This window comes from Passer montanus, unplaced genomic scaffold (genome assembly GCF_014805655.1).
Source record: "Passer montanus isolate IOZ18808 unplaced genomic scaffold, ASM1480565v1 scaffold41, whole genome shotgun sequence".
NCBI lineage: Eukaryota > Metazoa > Chordata > Aves > Passeriformes > Passeridae > Passer > Passer montanus.
In genome coordinates this window covers 5275979-5289048 of record NW_024368930.1, presented here as the reverse complement: position 1 = coordinate 5289048, position 13070 = coordinate 5275979, and the positions used below count along the sequence as shown (strand labels likewise).

The 13070-nt window shown below is 47.0% G+C and overlaps 1 protein-coding gene across 1 annotated transcript in view; it reads right to left on the bottom strand.

Annotated features, from left to right (window-relative positions):
* Positions 1-12068, bottom strand: part of COL9A3 (collagen type IX alpha 3 chain) — a 32790-nt gene extending 20722 nt beyond the window's left edge. Inside the window, 9 exon segments of the mRNA XM_039719235.1 lie at positions 47-100; positions 1015-1038; positions 1634-1669; positions 5373-5426; positions 5685-5756; positions 6335-6370; positions 10570-10647; positions 11780-12019; positions 12021-12068. Of these exon segments, the coding sequence (XP_039575169.1) occupies positions 47-100; positions 1015-1038; positions 1634-1669; positions 5373-5426; positions 5685-5756; positions 6335-6370; positions 10570-10647; positions 11780-12019; positions 12021-12068 (642 nt within the window).
* Between the last annotated feature and the right edge of the window lie 1002 nt (positions 12069-13070).

Sequence of the window (13070 nt, the reverse complement as noted above, 5' to 3'; positions counted from 1 at the left end):
TGTGGCACATTCAGTAAATGAGGATTAAATGGTAGGAGAAACTCACAGAAGGGCCCCGAAATCCTTGTCCCCCTGGGAGCCCACTGGGTCCTGGAGGCCCCTGTTGAACAGAGAGAAGAGTTTAACACCTGTGGTGACCTTGGCACCCCAAAGCCTGGGGATACCCAGCACTTGTGATGCCTTGAGAGGCTGCCTGGAACAGAGGCTAGGCAGAGTTAAAGGAATAAAACAGGGATTTATTGAAAGGCCTTCAAAGGAAGCACCTTGGGCAGTGCAAGATCCTGGCCATGGCTACACCCAAGATGGACCCTGAGTCACAAGTTCTCAGGCTTTTATAAGTCTTGGTCCATTTCTTGGGGGTTAAATGTCAAATTGGGAGTTAAATGTCCAATTATAGCTCAGGTGATGCAGTCCCACCCTCCCAGTTTGTTCTCCTCAATTCCCTGTTGTTTGCTCATTTTGGGGCTGGAGCTGCAGGGATGTCCTTGGGGCTGGAAAAGGATTGTTTTGTGTGACTGAGCTGTGAGGAGAGCTTGCTGACACTTTGTATGAAGTTTAGAGTTGTACACTAGTGCAGTACAGAATCTGGAAAATATGAAAGCCAAAACTTAAGGCATCAGTTGGGCTGTCCCCATTTGCCCAATCCCAAGGAGCTCCATCCTGCCCAGACCATCAGCTCCCCAATGCACATCTTGCTTTTCACTCCAAAAATTCCCCTGGAATTCCCTGCCAATCTGCATCCCTCAGGCACAGGGCAGCTCCCGGGAGCCCACCAAACAGAAGCTGCCCCAGGGTTGGTCACTCCCACTGTTTACATGGCTGCTGTGCCTTGAGTTTACACCAGAGCCTGCCCCCAGGGTGGGGGCAAGGATAAAAACCCCACAGGGTCAATGATCTGCAGGACCCCTGGCACAGTAGAAGGACCTGAGGCCTGGGGTGGGTTTGCAATACTCAGGGTATCCAATAAAATCAGAATCTTAATTTATAATTGAAAAAAAAAATCTTATTACTTACTGGAGGTCCTGGTAGTCCTTTGCCCTGAAAACAACATTTGAAACAGTAAAAGATCACTCAGGAACTGAGCACACAGGAATAAAAGAAAACCTAAAAAAATACTGCTATTTTTTTTTTTGTTCTAAATTTCCTTAGCACTCCCTTGCCCCATTATAATGATTATAATTTGCAATTAGAGTCCTGATGAATTCTTTTGCTGCCTGTAATAATTTGTATTCCTTTTCCATCTCTGTTACCTATGAGACGTCTGTGAGAAAAGAGATGTGTGGTGGCACAAGAGTGGGACATGGAGAGGATGACAACATTCCAGTTTATCTATTTCTCCCTTTTCCCTTTGGTTTTCATTAGACATTGGATAATGTCTAATAATTGTGATAGCATTTGATAAGTCAGTCTATATCCCAAGCTGGTTTGTTTTTGCAGCACCTCAGAGAATAAAACCAGGTCTGTGTTACCAGAACATGTCACATTTAACTATTTAAACATTTCAAACAATATATTCACTCATTCAGGCTTTGATCCTTTTGTTTGGGATACAAAGCTTCCCATCCTCTCTTGGTGATGGCTTTGGCACAACATTCCACACTTTCATCATATGAGCTGCTCTGGAGGTACTTACAGCTGGTCCAGGTGGCCCAGCAGGTCCTAATGCACCCTGGGGGAATAAAACAGGACAGAAATCAGCAGGGATAAAAGAGAAACCCCCACACGGGGAGTCACCAAGGCCTGCTCTCCTTGACACCACCCTTTCCTTGGAAACTCCAGCAGTGTCTTGCAGAAGCAGGACACAAATGGAGACGCCCAGCTGAATTCACACATATAAGGACAAAAACTTATGGATAATTACTCTGGAAGTCCCAGCTGGCCTCAGATGAATGTCTAGATATCCTCCATGAATATCTAAATGTTCATAACTTGAATTCTATCTACTTGAAATATTCTCATTCATAATACATTCACATTGTAGATCCAATTACTAAGTTTCCTAAAACTATTAACAGAATTTGGATTTGTTCTAGTGAACTTTATTAACTCATCTATTTTCCTTTCAAGTAAAGCCAAAGATTTGGCAGCTTCTGCTTCTTCACTTGCTTCCTTTGCAACTCCCCCATCTCCTTTTCCCAGTTTGCATTCCCGCTCTTAGGCTTGACTGGAGCTTGGTGAGCTCATGGCTTAGACTGGAATTAAGTCACTCTGGAAGCTGTGAATTCCTGCTTGACTGAAGATAAGAACACAGAGAGATCTCCTTTAACCCCTTTGCTGCATTGCACAGCTGCCAGCTGGCCAGCAGGCTGTGAAATTCATTATGGGTGATAATTCTGAAACAGCATCCCAGACTGGTTTGGGTTGGAAGGGACCCTAAAGATCACCTCATTCCACCCCCAGGGACAGCTTCCAGGGCACCAGGGTGCAGGACAAAGCAGGGACATCTCCTTGCACAGGGACAAAGCTTCCATGGCCTCTCCCCAGCCCAAACCTCCTTCCCAAGCAACCCCAAAATGCTGCACAGAAACATCTCGAGCAGATTTCCTGAGCTGGAATTAAAGAGTGTCTGCCCCTGGGACCAGGAGAACAAGGTGGAAGAGCTGACCTGGAGAATATCCCAGCACACACAGCTCCCACTGTGCCCCCAGGGATGACAGCTGCCCTCTGCTCCTGCTCTGTGGGCCAAAGGGGATTAGAAATGTTTTCTCTTGTTAAATTTAAGGAGAAAGACACAGAGGACCCAAGGCCTTGTTAAGAGTGGTCTTGTGAGCAGAGGACAGTAATCCAATAAAAATCAGCTGTGCTGTGAATGTCAGCTCATTCATTCCTCCTGCTGCAGGTTACTCTGCTCTGCCTCCAGTCACTTTTATCTGCAGGCTAAAAATGCTCACAACCACTGCTGGCTGTAAGGGACAAGCTGGGATCTCCTCCTGCAAGGAAAACATTGAATTCCTGGCACCTCCTCACTTGCACCTAGTTCTGAAGGCAGCTGCATGGCCCCTTTCTGCTTTGTCCAACAGGCCAGAAAGATGGCAGAGCACCCAAAATGCCAAATGCTGGCCTTTTACACTCCCTAATTCTGACACCTTGGAGGGTGTAAGGTGCAGAATGCACCAGTGAACATTCCTGGTAAGAGATTGTGAAATCCCTGAATGAGCTGATGCTACTGCATTAAGGCAAAGGAGAGACTCTAATTTACATCTCAATTTTAATAACATTCTCTGACTTGACTCATTCTCCTGCCAACAATGTTCTTTTTCTTTTGATTAGAAAACACTATCATCATAATTTTTCATTTTGTAGTAATTTACTCTGTGAATAGACAGCTATGGAGCGTAGAAAACACTTGATTATTATGACATTCATAAATAGAAGTGAATAATTATGTTTTCCTTATTGCTTTCATTGGAAAGCAACAAACTTCAAAACGGCCTTTGAGAACTTTCCAAGGAAAGACACCAGTTCCTAACAGGGAGGTCGGGACCCAGCTCAACCTCAGCTAAAAATAAAGGGGTTTTAAAATTAAAAAAACAAGCAGACTTGATCTAATCAGTCTTTAAGCAGAAGCAGGAGAAAAGCTAATGGATGCTGAGAGCAGCAGGAGATATTTAAGATAAAAATCTTTTCAGAAATGTTTGGCAATAAATCATTACTGAAAACTGTCTTCCATGAGCCCACTTGCCTGTGCTAAACAGCTTTGCTCTCAGACACTCCGGTTCAAAAAATTAAGCTTATTTGGAAGAAATCAGAGTGTTAAACATTAATTCAAACCCACAGCAATAAGTAAACAGCTTATTTCAGTGAGTCCTGCAAGACTGAGATATGTTCTACAAGATGGAGAAAAAAAGCCGGGCTAACAACGCTCCGTTTAGAGTGCTAAAGCTTTCTGAGGTCTTCCCTCTTCCCAGGTTTTATCAGACCAATTAAAACAATTTCCCAGATGGAGCAGTGACCTTGAAAAGCTCCCATAAATGACGAGGGGTCCCAGGCGTGTCCCATGCTGCCAGAGTGAGTTATAAGAAAAGGGAGAGCCCAGCAAAGCCGAGCGTGTGGCGAGGGCAGCTCGGGCTGGGGCTCCTGCCCGGCGGCCAGAGAGGAATTTCTGTGCCCAAAAACCCTCTGCTCAATTACCCTGCAAGGAGGAGCTGTGTGCTGAGGTGGGCATGGGCAAGCACAGCCACCCAGCCCCAAACAGGGCACAGAACTGCTCACAGCCTTGCACAGGTGGTCCTGAGCTTCCCTCCTTTAAAAATCAGGGATCTGTTCCCAGGTGCTGCTGGGCTCTTGCCACACAATGTCTGAGAGTGGCCAGGGTTTTGCAGGCCTGGATCTCTGGGGAGAAAGATGGGCACAAGGGACAGAAAAGGAGTGGGGTTTAGGGTGGTGGTGATGGACAGAGGCTTGGAGCTGTGACCACATTTGGGTCCTGCCACTCAACTTTGAAAGTGGCCACACAAACTCTGCCTGTGACACGGGAAAGGAAGAAGAGCATACCACAAATACATGGCTGTGCTGCTCATCCCCTTAAATAACTCACAGATTTTTTAGATTTGAGTAAGTCCTTGGGGCAACAAGGGGATTATTGGGATATACTGAACAGGTGACAAAAATCCAGCTCCTCACTGCAGCCCTGAGTCAAAGAGGCCACCAAGCCAGCTGTGGACACAAGCCTTATATTCCCATCTGGGAGACAGGGGAACAGCCATGCTGGATCACAATCTGTGCTGAGTGGCTCGTTAATGATTATTCCTTAATGTCACAGGGAGTCCTAAGAGGGGTGATGGCTGTGGATGATCTCAAGGACATCTGGATCATCTCTGGCAGTTGCTTCTCTGTCCCTGTGGTGCCCCTCAGCAGAGCTAGAATATGCAGAAAGCAGAAAAAAACTCTTATTTCTTGCTGGGCTGGCTGGGGAACACTATGGCAACTAATAATGCAACCATATGGACAGTTCCAGAAGTAATAAAAGGCAAAAGTTCAAACAATTAATACACAGTAGCATTAATTATAAACGACACAGGTCTGCCAACTCAGACTGCAAATAAAGGCCAAAATAACTTCATTTTGATAAACTTCACCATTGAGTCTGCTGACTGCCTCAAGAAACTTTTTGGGTACTTGAAATATCCCCAGTACAGCCACCACTGAGGCAACCCAAGCAGGTTCAAAGCCATGTGAAGGAAAGGTGGATTTCACGCCCTGCCTAATGAAAAACCACCTGGGACTGCATTTCAAGGATCCAAGTATTCTGCAAGGGTTTACATCAGAATCAACACTTGAATATCACCAATTTACAGCAGAATGTGAAAATCATCCCCACACTCAGTGACAATGGCCATTTAAAGGGACTTGGGGAGCAATGAGGTACTCACACGGTCTCCTGGAGGCCCATTTGGGCCAGGTGGGCCATCAGTTCCTGTTAAACCCTGTAAAAAAAGAACCCCAAAGATCAACAGAGTGCCATCCTGTCAGCAACACATCTCAAAATTGCTCTCATATTTCTTAATTCAGCCTAGAGTTGCTTCTCCTTCAATTTCTTTCGACATACAAGACACAGATGTAGGTCCAGGACTCCCATTCCTTCTCCAGTAGGCACAGAGAAGGTTGGTGAGACACCTCAGGAAAACACTCCTGCCTAGATGAAGGGTTTAAAAAACCCTAAGAGAAGATGACAAAATACTCACATCCACTCCAGGAAGGCCAGGCAATCCAGCTTCACCTGCAGCTCCAGGCTTCCCTGGTGCACCTTTTGGCCCCTACATGAGGTAAACAGTCAATTATTATAACAAAATAACAGGAGAAATGTGGCAAGGATGGAACTCATTTATTATGTGTCAATCCTACACCATGCAACATGGGAGAATCCCATGAAAAGAGGTGAATCTTGCTATGAATCCATATCAAAATCCTAAATTTCAGTGTTTTGGCTCATTCCCACGTGCTCACAAGCTGTTCTTAGGAGGGGTAGGAAGGGATGCAGTAAGTGGCCAAAGCAAAGGGCTCTCTCTGCATCTGGTACAGTTTTGAGCACCCCTGGCAGGCTGAGGGGCTGAAGCAGGATCAGAGCAGTGCCAAAAATGTAACGTGGCCTGGTGCCATGACACCTGTCCCCATACAGGTCAGGAACAAGCTTTATCTCATCTGATTCATTAGTTTAACTTTCATTCTGTTTCACTGATAGCAGTGAAGCAGGGGAATGTGTTTGTCCCCTGAGCATCCCCACTCCTGAGATTTCTGTGGCAGGTGAAGAGGAAATTGAGGCTGTAAGTGCCAGCTCATGTCCTGTGTCCTCTTGAAAGGAGGGACAAGTCAACACCAAGCAGGAAATACTTACTGGTGGGCCTGGCAAACCAGGAGGGCCTGGCTCTCCCTAGAGGAAAGAGGAAAAAGTGTTAGTGCTGAACCTGTCTTTGCTGCCTTTTCCCATCAAGGGTGTTCCCAGCTGCACTCAAACCTCTCCTCGTGCCCCTCCAGGATTCACCTGGCTCAGTCTCATGAGCTGATGCTCTGAACCCTGCTGCCCCCTAAGCAGGACGAGCCTGGATAGCCTTTTCCAACATCTGCAGTAGCACATTTAGGGAAATCCACATCCCCAGCCCCCCAGAGAGAACCACTGCTCCTGAACACTGCCCCCAGAGCTTTCAGCTTCTTCCCGACATGGTTAGAATTTATTTGCACTTGGGCTTGGCTGCAAGTGAGGCAGAGAGGAAGCTGATGGGTGTCACAGCTTCCAAACATCTTCCTGCTGATTCAGGGATCAGCTCCAGCTTTCCAGGGCACAGTATGGAGCTGTGGCACTGCCAGGAGCTGGGGATTACACCACAAAGTGAAGAATGAACAAACTGTCTACAATGATTTCCTTCATATGACTAAACCTGGACAGGGAAAGCAAATAAGCACAGCCCCCAGCTGATTCCCACCTAATCCAATTGCACAATTTGGATTAAACACATTTTTCATACAATATTTCAAAAACACTCTATTTTTTTCTCTATTGTAATAAAAAGAAACTTTTAAGAACAGCACTAAAAGTGTTTGTGAGACAACATTTTGTTGTTGTCTCGCAACCCTTCTTCCAGCTCAGCCAGTTGTAATGCCATTCATAAGTGTGTGTGTGGACTCCAGACAAAAAATTATCTTTTATTGTTAGACCCCAAAAGAAGCAAATATTTGTGAACAGCAGGAGCTTGACGGGAGTTTGGTTTCCAACTCATCCCAGAGAAAAACACTTTGTGTCCCAGTCCAGAGGGTACCCTGCCCTCCTGGCTTTAGGGCAATACACTGAATATTCTGAGAGCTATTGTGGGGGAGCAGAAGGGAAGGCACAGCCCTGGAAGGAGAAAATCTCTGTGCAAGAGGGTGGTTATTGACAGAGCAAGGCTGGAAATAGCACCATCCCACCACGGGGCTGCTAATTAGGGTGCAGGATGTGTGTGCAGAGCTGGGGGATTTACAGCATGTTTCTATATTTACTGGGAAGGCTGGGGGCAAATCCCCCCAGCCTGGAGCTGCTCAGGATTTATGTCCTGCCCCACTGACCAGCCAGAGGGGCCCTGAACAGAGGAATCTTTATGCTCTGACTTGCTGAAGCAACTCCTTCAGTGTCCCTTGCCCACAGCTTTTCCATAAATAGTTATCATAGCAGGCTGGGGAAGGTTCCCAGCCCAGGAAATGAAAGGAGCAGTTCTTTGGAAATGAAAAGGCAGCTGGAAATGGCTGCAGGGGTGGTTTGCTCCCTCCTCCAGCACCTGGGATTGCCAGCCCCTTGCATTTTTCCTTTCCTCCGTGGTGGGAATCTGCACGGGGAGGTCACAGCACCACAAAGGCTGCTGGGGACCATCCCAAACCTTGATCCTGCTGTGGTGGAGCCCTGCAGGAGCACCAGAACTTCAGAGAGCTGAACCCAAAGCCTAATCAGGGCATGTACCCCCAGTGCCTGGTCACTGGGAATTAGAGCAAGGGCTGTCAGCAGAAGGAAATGCTCTCCTGGTGCTATGTGGAAGTTTACTCTTTCTCAGCAAGTCAAGCCAGGAGAGAGAAAGCAGAAGAAAAAAAAAAAGCAGCTTGATTTTTGAAAAGTGACAATTGCTTATTAGCAATTTAGGGAATTACATCTCCAGAAATAATTCACAGGAACTTGTCACTAATTCTTTCCATCAAAACATGCTGTTTCTAGTCTTGGGAGAGATTTTGCTTGTTACTGGGTATGAAACAAGAAGCTTGTTAAAGGCTTTAATTATAGAATATTTCAGAGGGACTTAATGCTGCAGCTCCCCCTGAAAGGCAGAGATGAAAGCTGGACCTTTGAGAAATTGTGCTGATGGAGTTCATCCAAGGAGATATCCTGAATAATTCAGCTGCATGCTCTGCACCTCTCAGTGCTCACAGCTGACTGCAGAACACCCCAGCAGCACTCACCCAGCTCAAAGACACCCAGCAGCACTTCCACACCACTTAAATCCAAAATCACCTGTCACAGTGACCTGGCTGGAGTGGCTTACAGAGTTCAGGAACACAGTGCAGAAAATTTTCAACTGCAATTTAAGAAAAATGTCTCAGCACCAAAAGAAAAATAATGGTTTCACTCTGCGGTGGCATAACTGACACTGCCACTCAGGATCCACATGCAGCAGTAGGAAAATGTAGAACAGTGCTGAATTTTATTTACCATCATTTTTTGGAGTGTACTGACAAAAAAAAAGGCAGCTTGTAAGCAGGGAGGCTGTGTGACTGCTCAACACCAGGCACTGCCCAACATCTCCTCCTGTGCAAGTTCTGGAAGGACTCAGTGTCCTGCTGAAGAGCAGGAACCACCCTGGAGCCTTCCCTGGACAGCCAGACCATCTCACCTGAACAGGGCTCCTGACACCCTCTGTCCACAGGAGGGGTGGGCTCAAGTCTGTTCAAATTAGAGATTATTTCTGTGCAGCCAAATCTCCAGGGTGAATTTGGGACTGCAGGACTTTGCACCTTAAACACTTCACCCAGCCATTTGATTTATCAGGACTAAGTTCTTCACATTAATTAGATGTTGTTATTTGAGCCTCTCCCACGGGGAGCCTTCCAAAGCTTTTAGTTGTGGATAAAGGGGAGTAGGTCCACATGACTGACACCTCCCTGGGCTCCTGTTTCCAGGAGCAATCAGAAGCCATGCTGGTGCTGTTCTGGAGTTAAATATCCTGTGGAAAGCAGGAACTGAACAACTACAGGGTTTCTTTCCCATTTCCTCTCTGCAGAAGTTGACACTTGAAGTCCTGAAGGGTTTTATCCTTCCCAAACTCCTCTTTTTGCTTCCACAGTGGATCACAGCCAGCCTTTCCCAAAGTGTGCTGGCCACAGCAATGCCCTGCTGCAAACTGGAACCAGTGTCCTTTGCCCTCTTCTGGGGTGTCCCCCAAGGCCTTTTGTGACACCACCAAAAACACCACAAAAAACAGTTGTCAGCTCTGAACATCTCACACCACAAAACCAGAGGGAGATGCCCAGGAACACAGACTCCTTTAGCCAAAAGGACACTCGAGGGAGCAGCAGGGAATCAATGAGGTTCTCTCTTCAGCCCAGCCTGGCTCAGGGAGCTGCAGGGAAAGCTCCCCACTGCAGGCACAAACACTCCTTGTTCCCCATGTACCAGGGAACTCATACCTTTTTTTTTTTTTTTTTTAACCTCCTTTTCAAAAGAAAATTATCTACATGGAATGAATAGATTTTTTCAAGGTTGCTTAAGGGCCCAATTCCAATAAATGTACTTCAGAGGAGCTCTAAAACCCCCTGCACTATTCCATAGGCAGCTCAGAGAGACAAGAGCTGCTCAAACTGGAAATCACAGCAGGAACCCAGATTTAGCATTTGATGTGGTCTTGCTGAAGATCCAGCTGATGCTCATTTTATCCACTGCCAACTACAGGACACAATTCAGTCCTTATCCAACACATGCACAGAAGCAATATTTTTAATTTCCATGGAAACATCAATTAAAAGTAACAGAAAAGGATCTTTTCCTCCATTAAGTCCTGGGTTATGTAGCCTTCTCCCTCTGCAGGAGGTGTAAGGAGCTGCCTGCTGAAACAAAGGCTCTTCATTGTATTTGCCTTTTGGGCCACTACAAACTCATGTCTGGCAACACAAGAGCCAGATCCTGACACATCCTGTGCCAAAGTGAGGGATAACCGTGATGACAATATTGGAATAAAACTAACAAGACAAAAGCAGTGTCCAGTGCTGCATATTTGAGTCTCTTGTAGCCTCTCTAGAAATGCAGATGCTCTGAAGCATCACATAAATCTGTCTTTGAACTGCTGAACGTGTGCTGACCCCACACACATCATACCCCTGCACTCAACCCTGCACAAAAAGAGAAATATTCTACTTTGCAAGCAGGTCACAAATCCCCGAGCTCTCCACTGGGGACAGGGGACTGATCCTGCAAAGATCAGCGGCTCCTCTGGCTGTTCAGCCTCCTGCAGAACAGGACAGTGATTTTCCAGGTCCATTCCCCAGAGGCTGCAGATGTGGAGAGCAGGAGCAGCTCCTCTGCCCCACCCTGGCCCAGCCCTGCCCTGTGTCACTCACGTCAATGCCGTCCTTGCCAGATGGTCCAGGGGGTCCTGCTGGTCCAGGAGGCCCTTGTGGTCCAATTCTTGGAAGGGACTGGGGAAAAGTGGGAGACAAGAGCTTGTTTTTCCATCAGAAGGAAGACATGGGCTAATCAGAAATCTTTGGCAAAATCCTACAGCTTAACCCTAAATGTGCACCCCCTGCCAGCCTGGGTGGGCTCAGAGTTGCTCCACAGCAGGGCAAGGCTCTTTGGAAAACCCTTTTGACTGAGCACATCCCAGCTCCTTTTACTGGTGGCTCATACTGGGAATGCAAGCTGGACACTGGGCAGAAAAGGGGTTTTGTTGTGTAAGAAATTGCTCTGACTACAGGTACGTTTTGGGTTGGGCAGAGGAGGAAATGCAAAGCCCAGGGAAAAAGGTGCAGAGTTGTTGGTAGAAATAATGAATTTATAGCCCCAGTCTGATGGGGTGATGGCAAAGCCAGGCAGGCACCAGTGAAGACAGGAGGAGAAAGGGACAGTCTCCTTTCTGAGCAGAGTGCCCCCTGAAAATCTGGGATTTTGGAAAGGTCTGAGGTGGGGGGAAGGAGAGAAAGGTCCAATAAATGACTTCTGTGTGGAGAGGGCTCCAGAGAGCAACTGACTGTACCTTCAGGGAACAAAGGTTTCATTGTAGAAGCAGCTCTGCTCACAGCAGAGTTCTGAATTCCCAAGCCAGGCTGCAAAAATTCCTCACTAACAATGAAAAACTCACCGAGGAGTCACTTCCCCAGACAATAACATTAACACAGACAGGGAAGTTTAATACAGCTTCATGTCTCAAGTGAGCAAGGGTTAAACATGCTGTTAAGTATAAAATTTGAAAATTGATTGAGGGAATGAGTAAGAAATTCTGATTCAGATAAAGACCCAGATCAGATCAGTTTCGCTGGATATCTGTTACTTCATTGAAAAAGCAAACTATTTCTCTTGCATCAAAAGATCTGCCCTTTCCAAGGCTTTCCCTCTCATAATTGCAGTCCTGAATGGGAAAACACCACTTCTACAGAAACAGAAAGCAGCAGTTTTTACACCTACCCACACAGGTACAAACCAGGTGCACATTTGTAATAAACTTCAGAGTAATCACTGCCTATTGCCACGTTTCACCCCACAGGTACAACACACACTTTTTTACCCTTACAGGTTTTCCCTGGAGCACGAGACACAAATGAGGTTTCTCACCTGAGCTGATGCTGTGGCCAAGAGCTGACACAGGGAGAGGAGCCCAAGAGCAGAGATTCCAGCCATGGTGCCCAGGCTCTGCTTCTCTCCCTTTCCTCCAGGCAGCCAAACCCTTTCTCCTCCAGGGTCCAGCAGATCCCTCCTCCTCCTCGCGGCTCTCAGCTTACAGAGCAGAGGCTCCTCGCCTCCAGATAAACCTGTGGCTCCAGCTGGAGCAAGGGAGAGGGGCCGAGCTTGGAGCAGAGGAGGTGGGAGAAGGAGGGGGAGCAGCAGAGCAGCTCTCGTTCATGCCCTGCTGGGCAGCCCCAGCCTCCTGCTCCAGGAGCCTCTGCAGGGGCTGCACTGGGAGATGGGACACAGGAGCCAATCTGGGTTACTCCAGCTGCAAACACAAAGCTGTTCCCTAGGTCTCACCCAGGATATTTCCCAAAGCCCATCACCACCTCTGTGCTGGAGAGGTAAAAAGGAACACAGGGTGAGTTTTTCAGTGCCCGAGGCCACCTAACTGCAGCAGGGACATTAAGAAACCTGTAACATAATCACCACAGAGAAATGCACTTACTGCCTAGCGAGGTGCTTTGTTAGCTCTGGAGGTTGTTCACGTCTGGTTTAAAGGGTTTTTTTTAAAGTGATCTGAAGAGCACTGATTCCTTGAGAAGTGATGAATGCTGGTCAGAAAACAGACAAGCACAGACAGATACAAGGAGGAAGGAAAAAGGAGGAGCATTCTCAAAGGCACAAAGAAATATTTGAAATACTGTGAGGAAGGAAGGAGAATTCCCTGTCTGGTGATCCCATATGGCAATAGATTCATGAAGATGCATCTCCTGCAATGAGCTTCACAATTCCCTTTATTGATTAAAGGTGATTTCATTCAAAGAAGGGCTTGGAAGTGGAGAGGAACAGTGGCCAGATGCCTCAGGGCTGAAATGACACAGCTCATCTGGGTAGGAACACGAGAACTGGAAAAGCAAAGCTTAGGAACTGAACTACCTGATTTTAGCTTGGCATCTTTACAACAGGAGGCTTGCAGGAGCACAGTGTTTGTCTGACCAGATCTCCAGCAGCCAGCATTCCTGGAGCTTTGGCAGAGGGATAAAGGACTCAGATTTACCAAGTTGTCACAAGATTCTGTGAAACAGGCAGCTGGGGACAGAAAGGCAAGGTGTGTCTCCAAGCCTTCTGATGGCTTCAGAGTAACTGGAATCCTTTATTAGACAGCCCAAACCCCGAAGAGAGAGAGCAGCTTTGCACAGCTTGTACCTCCTCCTCACACTGAGGCCAACTGGTG